At 43.3% G+C, this 19125-nt stretch overlaps 1 protein-coding gene across 1 annotated transcript; it reads left to right on the forward strand.

The window, feature by feature from the left end:
* The first annotated feature begins 39 nt into the window (after positions 1-39).
* On the forward strand, positions 40-18885 carry crb1 (crumbs cell polarity complex component 1). Its single transcript, XM_041039506.1, has 13 exons — positions 40-115; positions 2890-3126; positions 3530-3725; positions 3892-4031; positions 4265-4447; positions 6199-7164; positions 8419-8969; positions 9198-9363; positions 10227-11166; positions 11898-11942; positions 12639-12761; positions 13075-13201; positions 17827-18885. The coding sequence occupies exons 1-13, from the start codon at positions 40-42 to the stop codon at positions 18034-18036; spliced, it is 3960 nt and encodes a 1319-aa protein (XP_040895440.1). The 3' UTR covers positions 18037-18885.
* The last annotated feature ends 240 nt before the right edge of the window (positions 18886-19125 follow it).

The raw sequence follows: 19125 nt of genomic DNA on the forward strand, positions 1-19125 counted from the left end.
ACTTCAACACAACGAGCAGGATGATTTCCTGGCACGATTATGGATTTAATTCGTTATCATAAATTTGAATTACTTGCCTGCACAATTCTCATCTCATCACTGCTTGTGATAGATGGTAAGTTAAGGTTCTTTTTATCCCCTGGTTCTGTTTAATTTTTTAGTAATTTAAGCCTACTTTAATCATGAATTCCTGTTTAATGTCAAGCTACAACCTATCAACTACCTATCAACTTATAATCATATGCTATGCTTGTGTATACTTGTAAAGCATTAGCCTAATTGGTCTTTTTGCATTTGTCCAGCTTCAAACTAGAGTGCGTTGGTGCTGCATCCCATCATTACGCCATGCAGGATACACTTTATCAAGCCTGCAAGTAGAATAATAATTCAAAACACGTTTGTTTTTTTTTAACACTTTAAAGCAAAAATTTTCTGAAACATTGAAAGTAATCAAAGTAGTGTGCAATTCAATCCCAGCCTCTGTGTGCTGAACTTGAGTGGAGTAATTGTCTTGTATTTCAACTAGTCCATGCTTGGAATTTCAATAACAGGACTGTGAGGTGACATCATTGGCTGTGGTGATCTCTACACATTTTCTAAGGACTGAAAAGCTTAAGATGACTAAAAGAGATCTAACAATGGGGGTGGGGGGATCAATGTAGTGACCCATGAGGGAGTGGGGAAATTGGTGGGGGCTGGGTTATGTGGATAGCTGTTGGGACAAAAAGGGGATGTACGATATGTCTTTACAAAACACCCACGAACAACATGTCTTCTTATCACCACTGAAACAAACAGACAGACAGATACACCAGCAATGTGCATCAGTCTGGAGGACATGTCAGGCCCCCCACATGTGCCATTTGAGGCCTCCTGATAGGACCAAACAAAGACCCTTAAAAGTAATTTGCATTTGAAAAAGCCTTACATGCTGTAGGAGGGGATTTGTGGTTGACTGGAGCTGGGTCTCAAATAGGCAACAGGCCTGGATCTGAATAGCCCACTCTGAACTCTGCCTCGGGGGAATGCTGAAAGACCAGTGGACTCAGTAAAAAGCAAATCTTAAAACAGACACCACCTGTCATGATTTCCTGAAACAATCATGAACAGTCATAAGCGATTTCTTTTCCCAAGGTTAGAAGCTTTTATTTCTTACATGACTGAATGTGTCAGAGTCTGTTTAACATATACAAGATACACTGCTTCAGCATGTGCCTCTAATCTACTCTGAATTTAATGGCTGATCCTTCTTGTAATGAGTACTAATATAGGCATATGGTCAGAGCATCGCTGCTGATACCCACGATCTCCATCACACCCCTGGGGCACTCGGCCCATACCTCAGTCACGCTGAGTCCAAGTCTAGACATGTATAAGCTGCTCCTGGAGAACCCTGGCTGCTGTCTGTGAAATTGACTGACCTCCACCAATGACAGAGGATTGGTGCCTTAACGTGTGAAGATGGAGAACCAAGTGTGATTGTGCTCTTCTCTGTCTTTATAGTCTGCACTCAGCCTGATTGGGCTCTTGAGGGATGATCACTGTGCGTGATTATGTGGAATATCTCTGTTCATATCAGTGTGGCTTCATAATGATGTCAAATCTTTCTTGCACCCATCTAGCAAAACACACTTACACACTTTCAAGTATTTGGCATATCCATCCAATATCCATAAATTACTTTCAAGGCCTTTAGAAATGTGGTGCAGCCTGATTATCATGTAATAGAGGCAAGGCTTGTCCAGCTGATTTGAAGCTTCCTTTTTGTGGCATCATGCCTCTGTGCCCTCTCATGCACATTCCATGGATTACGAGGATCATTGCCTCTGAGCTGGTCCCATTTGTTCTGCCTGGAGAACAGCAGTTTTGAAACGCCTTGATGGTAGCTATTTGTCTTTGATGTTTTCTTGCATATGTAAAAGCTGCAGGGGGCAAGTCTCAAGGTAGATATGATTTATGATTTTAGAGGGATGGAGCAAAGAAAACAAGCAATTCTTCATCATAGGGTTGACGTTTTCAAGAAGTTCAAGTCAAAGTGAAACTGCTTAACCTTTTAAATTTTGACCTGACCAACTTGTGGGTACATCTGTGTAAAATCATAATATGCAGCCACGCACTGCTCACAACCCCAGAGCTTTCTTGTAAGTTCTAAGATAACAAATAAAGCAAGCTGGATTTGAAAAAAATGAGACAACCAGATACAGAATTAATATGTGATAATGTGAAAATATACTGTTTTTTACTCAATAATAGAAACTTCACTGCCAACAGAAAACAGCATAGTACAACTACTTTATACTCCATTGCCTGATGTGGTGCTCCCATAACTTACTTAACCATATTAAGATTTGGAACAGTGGAATTGGTTACCATGGCAGCCAGCCATGATGCCTTGAGTCCTTATGCTGACAGCTGCTAGACAGAGTGATTTTGTCAGTGCTAACTACAGATAAAAGAGCTTCATGCCAGACATGATCAAACTAAAGGAGCAATTGAAAGCATGTCTGCTCCATTGGGGTACGATGATGGAGGCAGTTATGTAGCACAGAAGTAAATGGAGTCATTCAAGGGACTATTTGGACTGTTTTTTTCCTCTGTAATAGCCATAGCTTCTTGAGGAGTTTGACCTTATGATAGAGACTGAGCAACTTACTTAATCTAATACTTAATACTTTGGGTATTATAGATGCAACCAGATGTTATAAAGTAGATTAGATGCACTTTTAGTTGTGACAAACTATATGTTGTTCTGCTCCAAGACTAAAACAATTAATATGAGAAGTAGCATATTGCAAATGTTTTTTTTAACAAGTAGATTGAAAATACTGGTTTTGTTGTGAAAATAATGATGTTCAGTGGTATTAATATACACATCTGATCTGTTCATAGGTGCCTCCCCTGACGGGCTGCCTCAGACTGTGGACCCATGCTCTCCAAACCCATGCCAAAACAGGGCAATATGCAGAATACACAGAAACGGCTACTCGTGCTTCTGTGTGCCGGGGTTCCAGGGGACTCACTGTCAGATTGATGTGAATGAGTGTGTTTCACAGCCTTGCAGGAACGGAGCCACGTGTATAGACAGAGTGGGCAGGTTCTCCTGTCTGTGTTCTCCTGGGTTTACTGGTGAGTGGGAAGAACTGTGCCGAGAGCATCTAAGGAGTGAGACGACATTTCAGCCCCTTAAAAGCAGATGTCTTTGTCATAAGATATTTATGAGTTCTTTACTCCAGAGATTCCTAGCAAATTTAACTTACTAGAGAAAACTGCAGTTTTTTATGATAATAATAGATTGTCATATTGGCACAGGGATTCACTGAAGAAGAAACTGTATATACTGTACTGTCTTTTAGGTTTGTCTGCCTTAGGATGGCAAACATCTGCAGATCCTTGCTGTGAGATAAAAGAGCAGTCAACGCATGATCACAGCCAGTCCACATAAAAGCTTTATTCATTTTCACCCTCTGCCCTCAGTCTATGTATCATGCCTACCCGCCCTTTGACATCTGTATTGCTTTGATGTTCACAGGGACCGCTTGCGAGGTCCAGATTGATGAGTGTCAATCACAGCCATGTCTCAGTGGTGGCAGTTGCCATGACTACACCGGTGGCTTCAATTGCACCTGCCGGCCCGGTTTCCAAGGACACCGGTGCGAAATCAACATTGATGAGTGCCAAGCGCAGCCATGCCAAAATGGGGCTCTGTGCATAGATGGTGTGAATGAGTAAGTAGCCTGGCCGCAGCCAAAGATGTAGCTGATGCCAAGTTGAACAATTATGTAAAGTACAGATTCATATATTTAAGTTTTTCATCTATGAACACAAGCAGAGGAGAGGCTGTTAATAATCTCATGTCTGAATCATAATCATCTTATTGTGTGATTGTGTCAGATACAGCTGTGACTGCTCTCACACAGCCTTCACAGGCAGACACTGTGAGACACCACTGTCAGGATGCGTCTCTGAACCCTGCTTCAACAGCGCCATCTGTAAGGACACCCAGGGTAACTACACCTGTGAATGCTGGCCAGGTACAATCTACACTTTGTTGCCCAGCTGACAGGGAAAATAATGTAATTCTGAGTTGCAGATTTTATATTTTTAAGAGTGATTTTGAAATGTAAAGAAAAAAAATTGTATTCTGCGTTTACAAAATCTGCCCTGGACATTCTGGCTCTATCAAGTAATCTACACAGGATGTTCTATATTCTGTTAATCTTATAGATTATTTCCATCTGAAACACTGTCTACTTCCTCATTTCAGGATTTGAGGGGCATCAGTGTGAGATAGACGTCAATGAGTGCAGCAGCAGCCCTTGCATGCATGGAGGCCGCTGCATTGAGAGGTCATGGCAAGCCCTGTACGGCAGTGAGCCTCTGCTGCTTGAACACTATGACCAGCAGCATGCTGCAGGCTACATCTGCAGCTGTCCTCCAGGAACAGCAGGTAATATTCTGATTAACCAAACTGAATAAATTATACATAGGTCTCTGATGATGGCTATACAGCAGCAGGTAGTTTCCAGTACATTACACAGTATGTGGGGCCCTGTGTTGTTCACTCTGACCTACCTGCAGAGACGTGTTGTGTCTGTGAACAATGTGGACAGTGAAAGTGATGAAGCGAAAGCTGAGTTCGTGCAAATAAACAAATCATCTCATCCCTAATGGTATCTTGTCAGTCAGATAGGTTGAGTTGTACTTAAATTACTTGGCTTACTTAAATGATTTTGAAAAGCGTAGTCCAATTATACTACAAAGAACTGCAAAGGTTTCCAGAAACATCCGACAGGTAACTCAGAATAATACACAGACTCATTGTTACTGTATTTACATTGTCCAAAATAAGAACAAAATAACTTTCAATGAAAAGTTACTGTTTCTTTAATTTGTGGTCTTAAAAAAAAAATTGAAAAAGATGGCTGTGAAGTCTGTTGTTGACTTTATAATTTTGGTGAACAGACCCTTTAAAGGCATTATTAGTCAGGTTTGATATTTTCATTATTCTAGAGCCTCCCAGTGGCAGTATCAAAAAGATTGTGTTGTTGTTACATCAGATTATACATTTCAGTTGCAAAAGCAGAAAATTCTAGGTCTCCTTCTTACACAAGGCTTGATCTAGCAACGTAGGTAAGACTGTGAGCTGCTGCCTGCTGAGAGTTATGTTCTAAAAATTGACTCCCTGCCAGTTGCAGTAGCAGTGACTCAGTAAGGTGACCAAATAGCATTAGTTTAATCCCCAGGATCTGGCTTTGCTGGTCTCCTGACTGGAGCTGTTCAGCTCTGTGTGGTTATAGAGAAGTAGACAGGGAGCAGACCTCTACTGTGATGGCCTGTACACACGCAAACTAATATGCTGCATTTAGACAAGTTTGGGGCTATTCTGGGGGAAAACGTGACGGCATGATGTGGAGACCTGCACCATGGATTTGGGGAATTCTGTTGCTTGGAACAGGTAACATCAGAATATGTTTTTGTGTAACTAGATATTTAGTATTGGTATTACATAACAGGAATTTAAGTCTTCTGTTCTTGTATCCTATCAGATTACCAATAAAAAACAGATAAATAACTTCATAGTTGACCAAAGTGCATTTAAAGGAGCAATCCACCTGTTGTTATAGTATTTTTCTACAGTGTACTCTGATGTATTGTAGAACTTGTTGATAGCACCTATAGCCTAACAATGCATGCAAAGATTTCTTGAGACAAACAAAAGCAAACAGACAAACAATTTAAAGAGGATAAAACATGGACAATTAAAGTGCATGCAACTGGTCCTGTGTGTGTATCACAACAGGAATGTGGTAGTTCACACTATTTCCAAAGCACCAACGAAGTAAAAAAACAAAACAAAAACAGGAACCATGATACACACTGAGAAAATATGGAAGAAAATGGGGGAGAAAAAAAACGGTGCATGTGTCAATGTCCTGCAATCATTATGCAACTTGCACACGTAATAGCTCAGCACAAGATGTTAGTGTTAAACCCACAGCAAGGAAACCTTTTAGCTTACGAGACTGTTGAACAAATAGAAATGACCTTTTTCTAGAGAGCAGAAAAATTAAAAGCAGCCGAATAATTAAAAACAGTACATAATTTACATCCATAATGATGTTTTTAAAAAGAATTTGTGTCTTCACTTTCAAGAAAAAACACGAGCTAGGTGATGTTATTGTTTTCTTGTGCTGACAGGTGCCCTCTGTCAGGAGGTGATAAATCAGTGTGATCCCAGTCCCTGCCAGAATGGGGGTAGGTGTGAGAGCCACGTTGGAGGCTACATTTGCCACTGCCTCAAACAGAGTCATGATGGTATTCTCTATGGAGGTGCAAACTGTGATGTGAGGCTGGTGGGCTGTAAGGGACATGAATGCCAGAATCAAGGCTCCTGCTCTCCCTTCCTATTGGATGGGACTCACGGCTACACCTGCTCCTGCTCAGCTGGGTACACTGGACCCCTCTGCAAGACCCCCACCACATTCTCCTTCGAACGCAGAGGCTACCTGCTGCTTCAGAGTCCACTGGTGGATGACGAGGTCTCTTGCAACATCACACTAAGCTTCAAGACTGTTCTGCCCAGAGCGGTGTTGTTCCAGCGGAACAACAGGGGCCTGCTGCTCAGCCTGGAGCTGGAGGGAGGGCAGCTTCGTCTCACACTGAGGAAAGAGGCTTCTGCACGGGCTGAAGCAGAGAGCCTTAGCCAGATTTTGGAGCTCCCACACAATGTCACAGATGGAGAGTGGCATTCTGTAGAGGCTTTCCTTGGAAACTGGGTGCTCAGTCTGAGACTCTTGGATGTTGCTGGGAGATGCGGGAGCCAGTCATGCCACAAGGTGGCCCCAGTCCAAAGAACCCTGGCTGGGCTGGTGTCGCGTCCTCAGAACACTTTTATCGGAGGAGTGCTTCAGGACTCAAATGGCTCCAGTGGGGACTCTCCACTTCCAGCATTTATTGGCTGCATGCAGGATGTGTTTGTGGACTGGCAGCTCGTCGTCCCTGAGGAGTGGCTGAGCGACTCTGCTATTAATGTGTCCCCTGGCTGCAGCCACAGGGACCGTTGCCTGGATGTGCCTTGCCAAAACAGAGGACAGTGTGTCAACTTGTGGCAGAGCTACCAGTGCTGGTGTCCAAGGCCTTATGAGGGGCAGGACTGCGAGGAGGGTACGTCTACAGCTGTGAAATAATAGACTGTATAAAAACATAAACAGTCTGGTATATCCAGTCAGCAAAAGCAGATGTGAAATTCACATTTAATCTTCACGCTTTAGGATAACCCCTTTATTGGAGATTGGCAGTAACTAGAGAGTACTAGGTCACTTTCTCCAAATTTCTTAAGTGGTTAATGAACTAACATCTTCAGCTGCTGATGTCTAACAACAGATAAGGGAGCAGAGATGGGGCAAATTAAAAGCCAGAGAGGTAGAGATCCTCTTATCTGACGAACTGGATTAAGGATATAAGGGATTCTATTTTGGAAACATACAGAGACACATTCAAGGAAATTGCACACAATTCAGAAAGCTATGGAAAGCTGTGGTCAGTACATTAGAAACTGAATGTTAAGTTGAAGGGGAAGTTGAAGTTAAGTTGAAAGGGAAAAAAATGAAGTTTTTCATTTTTCACTGAAGATTCCCTGAAAACACTCATTCGAATGTTCCACTGAGGCTATCTATAGCCTCTTGAGTCTATCAAAGCAGATTACTGATCACAGTGTCTGATGGGACATGTGGACACAACCAAATGCACACACCTACTCAGTGACATTCGACGTATCCACATCACATACAAATCCAAGCTTTCATGTAGCTGTTATACGACCTGTCATGTTCTGTACGACCTCTCTGCTTGTGAGCTGTCGGTGTTCTGGCTGCCTTATCAGGTGGCCAAACCACAGCAGAAAGTGCTGACAGTGGACACAGGTCATACAGTATATGAGGGCTGGTGGCTGCTTAAATTTCCTCTTTCTTTGTGTGTTCTTCTTGGCACAGTGTAAACTGCTTAAATGTCTTTTGCCCCAGTCAAAATTCTACTAACACCCAAATCTATCATAATACTAATTTCATTGTAAATGAACAGCCTTGTCCTGAAGAAAAAAACTGAATAAATACAGTAGGTTAATAAATATTAAAAGACAACTTTGACATTGGTTGCTTGAACCCCAACTATCTTTTTGTCTTTGATTATGTTTTTCCTTCTACCTCTGCGTCTTCATGACAAATAAAAGACTGCAAATAAATTATACTCTTGAACTTTTCTAACCCTAACACCTTTCAATCTCATAACACTTTGGCCAAGCTTAAAAGTTTTGAGAATGTTTTCCTGATGCTGACATCCAACCAATTTGCTTTTCCCTTGTCTATAACCTGACAAAACGTTCTGTTGTCTCACCTTGATCACTTTTCTCCCCTTTTGCAGAGCATGTGATGGCACGCTTTGGGAATGAGGACTCTCACAGTTATGCTGCGTTCACAGTCACTGATGATCTGGGCCACGAATTCTCAATCTCCCTCTTCCTGCGTACACGGAGGCAAAACGGACTCCTCCTGGTGCTTGCCAACAACAGCAGCCAGTACATGCACATGTGGCTGGAGGACGGCAAGGTCACAGTTCAGCTCAGTAGCTTTGAGAGCCTGAAATCAGAGAATGCGATTGATGACGGGGAAGTCCACTTTGTGAGTGTAGAGGTGGTTGACAATCGTATGACACTGTACATAGCAGCTCAGAAACAGGGTGATGTGGAGATCAGGACAGTCAGTGTCCAAGCAGGAGACACTGTGTATGTGGGAGGTCTGATGGAGGAGATGATGACTTCAGTGTTTGGTGGATATTTTAAAGGCTGCATCCAGGACCTGAGGATCAATGACAGCAGGCTGCAATTCTTTGGGTTGGACACCTCAGTGAGATCTTATCCTCTGGAGTTTATGGAAAACGTGACCACTGGGTGCTCAGGGGACAACGTCTGTAGTGTGAGTAAAACACTTGTTTACAAAGTGCTGGTGTCCTTTTATTAATCTTTGTTAGTCTTTTATTTTCAGCCTTTATCACCACAGTGTCTTTATTTTGTGAAAAATATCTTGAGGCCTGTAAAGGAATTCACATATATATTTAAAACTCATATTTTGTACAATAAAATGAAGCAGGCTTTATGCAACGTTTGAAATAAGTAAGCCCCTATTTCAATTTCTCATCCTCAGAGGAACCCTTGTCTCCATGGGGGGATCTGTTACTCCATGTGGGACGACTTTACCTGCTCCTGCCCCCCCAGTGTAGCAGGGCGGCGCTGTGAAGAGGTCGGGTGGTGCGAGCTGTCCCCTTGTCCCCCAGACTCAGAGTGCAGGATTCTAAACCAAGGATACGAATGTAAGTGAAGTTCAAATTAATCAGCCTCAAGTCATTCAGAGTAAGTTTTAAGTTTTACAAGCGAAATCTCAAGTTCATGGGGGCAATTCCAAATCAGGTCACAAAACTAATGATTTAATACACCTAATCAGTGTGAGAAAGGCTCCCACTAATAGCTGATAGTGTAATAATAACAACCAATATAAATAATATTGGAATAAAAATGTGATAAATTATATTGCTGTTTGTTGCTGATTTCTCAAAGCACCCTGACAGCGAGTTCATTGTTTGGGGATGAATTTTGCTTCCATGTTCTTCTGGCACATAAAAGCCCTAAAGCTGGTTACCTCTTTGACCTACAGTACATGTATGTTACCTAATAACTGATCTTGTTTGTGGAATTAGTCAATGCTGACTTAATTTGCCACCATGTAACGCACACTTGATTACATACCGGCCTCAGTCTGCTTACACAGTATACTGTATGTGCTCCATAAAGCAGGTTGGGTCTGAGGCCAGCTTATCCTTTTTCTTGCTGGGATTAGTGATTTACTGTGCCGCCCGTCTGTCCTGTAAGCCAACCCATGTTCAGTGATTAACTCATTGAGGGAAAAAATACCAGCTTCTTAAAGGTATTTCAGATAAATGACCTCATGTAGTTGCCTAAGAGGATTTCAGGTGTTAGGAAACATGGGATGCGATGCTATAATAATGTCTGTAGTCATTTGAATCTATAAAGTAGAAATCTTAATACCCTCGTTACATTGTAATCTATAAAGTCAGTAGATAATCAAAAAGGAAAAGCCAACTGAGGAAGGAAGTTTTAAGGCTACACAATAAAAGTGTAAATGTGTAAACAAATACACATGGCTGTTATCTTCCAGGCTACTCTAATGCAACTTTCCTGAATGACAGCACTGTGCTGTCCTACCGGGGAAACGGCCACATATCCCGCAACCTAACTAACCTCTCCCTAAACTTGCGCACACGGAAGCGTACTGCAGCTATTCTACATGCAGAGGAGGGTTCAGCATTCATCACACTCTCTGTCCAGGATGGTTTCCTCTTCATGGAGCTTCGCAGCATCACTTTAGATGACAGTGAGGAGAAGGGAGAGGAGGGTGCGTCTACAGTCATCCTCAGCAGCCGGAGGATTGTCAGTGATGGCGAGTGGCACAGTGTCCATGTGTTCATGGCAGCACCGTGGGCACAAACCTCCCGGTGGACTTTGGTGCTGGATGAAGAAATAGAGGAAGCCACCACTTCTAGTAGCCAGGGAGGCAATATGGACTTCCTCAGGCAGGGGGTGGATATCTACTTGGGAGGCCTGGCTCCTGATGCCGGCTGGTCCTTGGCTGGATGTTTGGGCACTGTAGAGCTGGGTGGCATTGCCCTGCCTTACTTCAGCTCCTCTGATGTCAACCTCCCACGCCTGCAGGAGGAGCAGTTCATCCAGACATCACTGCATACACCGCTCCTCGGCTGCAACGGGGCCCCCGTGTGTGAGCCCAACCCCTGTCTGAACGGAGGAGACTGCCAAGACCACTTCAACACCTACAACTGCAGCTGTGCCGAGGGCTGGGCCGGGAGACGCTGTGACTTCTTCACCAACACCTGTGCTTCCAATCCCTGTGTCCATGGCAACTGCAGCGTGAATGGGCTGAGCTACAAGTGCACCTGTGAGTTTGGCTACGCAGGTGTGGACTGTGAGGAGGAGGTGGACATGTGTGAAAACCACCTGTGTGCCCATGGAGGCACCTGTCTGCACGGGCCGGACAGGTACGCCTGCCTCTGCGCTGAGAACTACACTGGACCCCTCTGCAAGTAAGTCCAAGCACCTGTTCTGGATTTAGCAGCAAACAGCACAATAGAATAGAATAAAAACAGTAGTGCAGAATCGTTGTTTTCTGGTGTGTACGAGAGGCTTGTGGAAAATATAGACCAGCGGTGGAAGAGGAAACAATCCCAATAGGAAAATTTTTATGCTCTGAAGATGACTTTGCTCTTTTGTGAGCAGTTTTGAGAGTTTAGTTAGTTAGCAAACACAAAATACACAAATAAATGCTCCAAAATTGCACAGACAAAGGACCGCACGGCAACACAAACAAAATCCTTCACTGTAAATGTCTCCACATCTCTGCCTCTGTTCAGCATTTCAACCACGCCTGCAGTGAGCGTCTCAGAAGCTGCATTTCTATTCTAGTGTCACCCAGAAAAGACCTCAGTCTGCTGTGGTGTCTCACTACACAAGGCTCTCTGGTTCAGCGCCAGTTTCTTTCCCCTGTCATCTACCGTTTGCCTCGGAGAACCAGCAGGGGAACGCCTCCAACCATTTATCCTGTAAACACACAGCCTCCTGCATTTTGCATCTCTTGCACAAGAAAAACCTTTGCAAGTGTCTCGCTAAGCAAGCCACCAGACAAGCTGCACGTCTCCCTTTACTGGGAACATCTATGCTGTAAAGTTTTCATCAAAAATGACTTCTTTTTGTTTGTCTCTCTTGTTTGTGTCTCTTTCTACCCCCTCTTGCCATCTTTCTCTCGGTTTCTCTCCAGTGAACGGATTGAAGAAATTCCGTGGTACATTGTTGTCAAAAATGTGTAAGTAGTTTTTTTTTTCTCTATTTCTCAGGTGTTCGCTATTTGTTTCCTGTTAGATATTTGTCTCTCAAATGTCATGTACGATGTCGCCTGTATTTTTGTTCAACGACGTGCAACAAAATGCCAAGCAAAGCTAATATTAACGTTGCCTGTGAGACTGTTTGTTTTAAAATGAGATAACCGCTTTTTCAAATGAGTGACAGCTGTAGTTCAAAATGATTCCCGGCATCTAAATTAAAACTTCCACATACCAAAATTGTACTTTCCAAAATGAAAAAGCTTGTATTTTGTAATTGTTAAGGGACGAATTTCAAGTTGCCAAAAGATACATAAGATTTATGGAACAGAACTGCTGTGCTTCAGGCAAATACATGCTTATAAAGGCCAAACAGAAATGGTTGGCTTTTTCATTCTTGTACATGTGATTTGACATCCTGCTGGTGAATAGTTGCCAGAGGTCTTTAATCTTATTATCCTGGCCACCTCCTAAGTCTCTTCGTGTCCCCTGTGGAGAGCAGCAGGAAGCCGAACAATACAGCTCCTGTCTGACTAATTCTACTGCTTCCGTAGAGACGTCAAACTCTGCTGCACACGATCCGTAGAACTCAACAACACCTGTATAACCTGTATCGCCACAAATAACACACAAACTGCACAGGCATTTACCCTCTTACATGTCTGATTGTCCTTTATCAGACGGCCCAAGCTGCCTGTTTCTGTGTGCGGCGATGACACCAGAAACTACACTTGCTTCAACGGAGGCAACTGCACTGACCGAGAGCTGTCGTGTGACTGTCCGCCCGGCTTCATTGGACACCGGTAGGAAAGAAAAACATATGATTATTATAAAATAAAAACCTGTAAATAAATAAACATGTACTGTCATCCTAAGATTTGTCTGTGGAACATGGTGTTAAGTTCAGTCAGAGAACTGAAGCCGTGGTTGCATTTGCTGATTGGCAGGTGCTTCATTCATAATTGATCACTGGCACCTGTGTGGGTATCATCTGACCAGTATATTCATGCAGGTGCACATTCATCCTGCCAAATATAACCATAAAACCATTTGCTATAAGTGACCAACACCTTGACTCAAGTGCCTTTGACCGAGCTGTGATTTTTGCGTCTGCAGGTGTGAGCAGGAGGTGGATGAGTGCAAGTCCAACCCCTGTCTGAATGGAGGCTACTGCCGCAACCTCATCAACAAGTTTGTCTGCGTGTGCGACATGAGCTTCGCTGGAGACACGTGCCAGACGGACGTAAGCGACATTTACTTTTACGTGGCAGTGCTGCTGTGGCAGAACCTCTTCCAGCTGCTGTCCTACCTCATCCTCAGGCTGGATGACGAACCAGAGGTGGACTGGGGAGGAAACGACTGAGTGTGTGTGTGTGTGTTTGCGTGTGTGTGTGTGTGTGAGAGACTGTTTTGACTGTTTTGTACAGATGTATTAACTGCTGGAAGAGCTTAGTAGTTTTCCATACAAAGCACAGGGTACTCCTGACCAGGTACTTACAACCAGCACACTGCACATATTAGGGTTTCCTCTAGTTTGATGTGCAGTTAATGGAACCACAGAGCTGTTTCTGTGCCTTAAAATGATACTTTGGTAAATCAGAAGCACTTTATTCAATGTAGTAATTTATCTCACTCAGTTTAATGTATACATTTAAGTAGCTGTAGATCACAGAGGTAATAATTTCTTGTAAAACCGCCACAGAAAAAACACCATTTAGGGTTGTAACAAAATATCATTTTAATTATCAGTTAATCTGTGGACTACTCATTTCTTATTAATCTATAAAATGTGGCGACATGGTGAAAAATGCCTATCACAGGTTGTTAGGGCCCAAAGTGATCCATTCAAAATGTTTGTCTAAGCAACAGTCCAAAAAAAGTTTATAAAAATTTATTATTATTATTATTATTATTATTATTATTATAAAATTTGGAGGCAATTCATTTTCTGTAGATCAACTAATTGAGTAATCAAATAACTGCGTCAACATAATTCTGTGCAGGATAGTTACTGTGGTCCAAAGGGAAGGATTGTCTGCATTCAATAAAGCACTTTTTTGGTGAAGCGAGGAACATTATAAAATATGTGTTATTTATAATCCTTCTCGTTGAGGATATCCTGTCAGTCTTGTCTGAACTGAATTTGGGGAGCTCCGTACGGATGAATGTGTGAACTATGAAAAACAGTTCCAAAAGCACCTACAGGGGGCTAGAAGACGACAAGATGTCTCTTTGTTCTTGATGTGCGTTCAGAGCACTGTGGTGTCTGACTGACTGACTGACTGACTGCTGTGCATTGTTTTGTACCAAAGAAGAAGTTTCTGTCTCTAAACCTTCCTGTGTGAGGCAAAAGATATTTTAAGCCTAAATTCTCTGTGGCTCTGCTTGAACGGTACCTATCAACATTTACCATGCTGCTGTGGTCAACGTTTTCCTAACGCTCTGAATCATTGCACTTGTCTGTTCCTCATGGTAGACTCACATGTGTTTTTTGTCTGTCTTTCTGTGTTGTTGTGCTGACATCGTGCTGAATGATCCATGTATGATACATGTGACTTCTATATTTGTCTTTCCCCCATCATACTCTGTCCTCACGTCTTTAAATCCAGTCTCTGTCTGTGTTGTTGTCAAATAAAAAAAAAAGAGAAATCTTTCTTATCAGCCTTTGCTTGTTGTCTGTCCTCCTTTCATCTCTTTCAACTAATTTTCTCTTCCATAACATCCCATTGGTTTCATTTTTCCATTCTCACCTTGGCACAAACTTCATTTGAAGGTCTTTTTAATTGATCCTTTCGTTGATATCCCAACTGTGGATAAGTGCATGTGTTTGTGTGTAAAAGCAGTGGACGTGCTGAAGTCAGGTGGCTACCGTGACACCAAACATGGATCCTTAATCTCTCTTAACAAGATGTAGTGTGCGTATATACCAGAATAGCCCAAGTGCATAGACGCACACTCACAGAGAGAGAGAGAGAGAGAGAGAGAGAGAGAGAGAGAGAGAGAGAGAGAGAGAGAGAGAGAAGGCAATGTGCTGCTATTAATCTGGTTTAGGCTAGGTATGCTCCTTCCTGTTTTAACACGACAGTGCCATTGTGCACAAAGCAGGGTTTAAGGATAGATTCACTGTTTTCCAAGTCTGTCTCAAAACAATAGTCAGGTGCCCGTGTGAACACTGAAACCATTAAAAACAATCCTTTCTTGATGTGTCTTCAAAAGTGATGAGGGGACAAAATCTTTTTGTGCAAATTCAATGCATCCATGTAGTCAGCATGATGCTTCAGCCGTCTGAGTCATTCGAATCAAGCAGATGTCTTCTAACTAACGGTCTTTTTGACATCAAATTCCCTTGTTGTCCTTATTGAGCCACAGTGAAGGGATAGGACCAAAAAGAAGGGAATTTTGCACTAAAGGACTGTAACTTTGGAAGACTTTGACCTGATGTGTCTGCCTCGGACAGCTGAAGCCTCACATTAGCTTCAGGTACACTTGAACAGAAACAGAACCTGTAGATTTTGTCCCCCACCACTTACACTAGAAGCAAATCTTTTAATGACCAAGATAAACAGGATGAATGAACAAGAAAATCCTGTTTCAGAGTTCATACAGGTGCCTGACTGACTTTCAAGACGCACGTGAAAAGCCTGTCCTTTGATAAACCGTAGGTGTGTGTGTGTCTGTGTGTGTGTCTGTCAGTTTCCGAGTTTGATGTGGAGGAAGTTGTACTGGCTTGCACAGAGCCCTGACCTCAGCTCCAGGCCTTATCATCCAACATCAGTGCCCAACCTCACTAATGCTGTCGTGGCTGAATTGGATCAAACACCCACAGCCAGGTTCCACAGTCGTGTGGAAAACATTCCCAGAAGAGTGGGATCTTTAATGCTCGTGGTTTTGGTTTAGATGTTCAGCAATCACATATGTGTGTAACCCTCAGGTATGCACATACTTTTGACCACATAGTAAATTTGCAGTGGCACTCATCTCTCATACACCTGGCGTCTCGCTCCCATCTTGTATTTTTCAAGTCTCTGTGCATGCATAAATGTGTGTGTGTGTGTGTCCTTTGCAGGGACAGCCAGCCATAATGGCGAGGAAGGATGGGGGAGGAAATGGGAAGCAGTTTTTCAGTGTCGGCACTGATGTGGCTGTCCGTGTCTGGAGAGAGAGAGAGAGAGAGAGAGAGAGAGAGAGAGAGAGAGAAATGTGCTTTGCCAGCAAAAAAGCAGCATCTGCCGCTGAAGTGCAGTTTCAGCAGAGAACTGGTGGCATTCACAGAAGTTCGGTCTGCTTCACAGAAACATATGAGGGCAGCTTATCTGGCATGCGCGCACACACACACACACACACACACACACACACACACACACACACACACACACACACACACACACACACACACACTGAGCAGGTTGGTGCTGACAGCGGGGAAGCATAGCTGCCGTATCTGTGAGTGTGTGTAGGCTTCAGGGTGGCCTTGCCATGTACCTTAGAGACTGGTTAGTTAGACATCTCCGTGTCTGTGTGTGTGGCAGTCAGTGACTGATGGCGGGTCTTGGCTGCAGGCTGCTCCGGCTCGCTTGTGTCTCACTTGCTCTGACAGCCAACTGTGCTGCAGTGACAGGTAAGCACTTTCCAGGAGTCAACAAAGAACCTGTAGCGAGGGAAATAAAGTGTAATGTCTACAGCGCCAAGCGTGAGTGCATAAGTTATTTTTTGCCTCGGGATATGGATGGTTGTATTTTTATTAGAATTATGTTTCCACGTTGATTGCTCAGTGTAAAGTTTGCTGACTTCTGAGATTTTTTTTCAGAGCCTGACAAGTGCAGTAAGAAGCTCTAGTTATGAAGATAGTGTCAGCCAGAATTTTCAGTGTTGTGGAATGATACTTACAGCTGTTGTGCTGTTGGTAACCTTGTACCAGCCACTCAGAGTGTCACGACTATCACACCAACCAGAACTACTGATGTAAGTGCATCGGCTGCTCCGTCTTCTCCTTCTGGTTAATGACTGTTAACAATCACTCACCTGCTGCACAGGAAGCTTTGATTCCTCTCGATTCACTGGGTTTGACTGGTGAGGTCAGAAATGTGTGTTTGCATGCAAGGTACTTTGTGTTTCTGGCTGGTGGTGAGGCTGTTTGTGTGTTTTTGGTGTGTGAAGATCAAAGGGCCACAGGGCTGCGAGTTAAAAATGAATCTTAGCAGGTTTCACAAGTCATTAGAACGCCTTCAGACACTTCATGTAAAACAGCTTTTCTTCCTACTTGGAAAGAATTGTGTGTGTGTGTGTGTACATGAGCTATTCTCGGTGTGGGAGTGTTTTTTTTTTCTGTGGTGTTTGCCGTGTATGTGCTGACGGGATCATCAGGCAGCTTCTTGCCTGTATGCGTGTGTGTGTTTGTGTGTGTGATCCTCCACAGATAAAGCGTGCTTCATACAGCTCACGGGTGGCCGCCGTGCTGGCACCGTGTCTGATTGGCTTGGCGATAGTGGTGATGGTGGGGCTGGCGCTGGCCATAGCCAAACTGCGAGAGAGGCGGCAGACGGAGGGAGGTTTCAATCCCCAGCAACTTGAGGCTCCTGGTGGTCACAACCCACCTGCCGAGCTGGGAAACACATCCATCAGCACTTTGGCAGCACGTGTGGAGCGCCTGGTGTAGTGCAAAGCAGTCAGAGGAGAGGAGACGTGTGTGTAAGAGTGTGTGACTGAGAGAAAAAGTGTGTGAGAGAGAAATAAACAATGCACCCTATCTATGAACATCTTTAAACTGAAACATTTGTTTAAAATTTCTAGTAAGCATCTATTTCTCTGTCCCACCTTCCCACAGCTGACCTCTGACGGTTTGACCTCTGACTTCTTACTGTCCATCAGTTTGGTGTCTGTTGTCCTGCTGCTGGTTCTCATCCTGACCTCCGTTGGACTGGTGGTGGCGCTAAACCGCCGCGCCACCCACGGCACCTACAGCCCCAGCCGGCAGGAGAAAGAGGGGTCGCGGGTGGAGATGTGGAGCATCACCCAGCCGCCGCCTATGGAGAGACTGATATGACATGCAGGAAGGAACTGTGTTTACATGCAGGGTAATAATTTTGTTATTACAGTCATTTAGGAGCTGATACCAGAAATAAACCTGATATCAGATGAATAACTGGCTCAGAGGGAACTGAATATCTGGATCCTGCATGTAAACATGGTCTTCGCCTCACAGTACCTTCAAACTAAAACTATAGCTGTCTTTCCTCATTTGCACATGCACGTGTCGGAAGACTGTACGAGATCTTGTGACACCATTTTTGTGTAAATACGCAGCCCACCTTGCTTCATCCATCTTCCAGCGATGTTTTGCACCTGGCTTCACCATTCAGCAGTACATCCATCTAAATGCAAAGATCTGAGTTCAGTCACATGCCACATCTTTCTGTCCATTTTTTTTTTTTAGAATGGATGGACCAGTGAGCAAACACGGAATAATGTCTACATTTTAGACACACACACACACACACACACACTTTGTCTTGAAACCTCGTCCAGAAACAAGCAGAATGAGACAGAACAGTCCTCAGTTAAATTCATAAAATTCAATCCATGTGTATTTATTACAGGAAAATGGCTTTCTAATTCTGCATGTTGCTGCCAGTATTGATTTATTTTTCAGTGAACTTTCCCATGGAACTTTTCTAACTCCTCACTGAGAGAAAATCTGTTTTTTTAAGAGTAATTTCTTCTAGAATAGTTCTTCTTCTAGGCTGATTGGTGTGTTGTTAGTAACAGGCTGTGTCTAGGCTAAGTTGTTATTTTTCGTTGTATACACTGCACTGATTATTTTGTTTATTATTTTTCAAACTGTGAATTTTATTTTGTACCTTTAATTGTTGACATCTGTATGAAAAATCTGTCTGCCAATTAAAGTGAATTTATTTGTTTTAATTTATTTATTGTCTACAATGTGTTTTTAGGAACAGTGTGATGCTGTTGTAGGGCACGATGTACATTTTTATTTTAGCGTTTGCTTAATGAATACACCAATACACTGACATTCACACAAACACACACATATACAAGGAACAATTCGATAAACCAGCACATGGTTTTGTTTGTGCTGAGCACAGGGCTGGAATACCTCATATGTGGGACCCCCCCCAGACAAACATTTGCTTTTGCATTCTCATCAGG

The sequence above is a fragment of the Toxotes jaculatrix genome, chromosome 6, assembly GCF_017976425.1.
Source record: "Toxotes jaculatrix isolate fToxJac2 chromosome 6, fToxJac2.pri, whole genome shotgun sequence".
In the NCBI taxonomy this organism is placed as follows: Eukaryota; Metazoa; Chordata; class Actinopteri; family Toxotidae; genus Toxotes; species Toxotes jaculatrix.

Bases quoted from the DNA above. Each gene is read 5' to 3' on its own strand.
- crb1 (XM_041039506.1), top strand. From the start codon at position 40: ATGGATTTAATTCGTTATCATAAATTTGAATTACTTGCCTGCACAATT. The intron at 11,943-12,638 runs GTAAGTAGTTTT...GTCCTTTATCAG, and splicing joins TACATTGTTGTCAAAAATGT to ACGGCCCAAGCTGCCTGTTT. The intron at 12,762-13,074 runs GTAGGAAAGAAA...TTGCGTCTGCAG, and splicing joins CCCGGCTTCATTGGACACCG to GTGTGAGCAGGAGGTGGATG.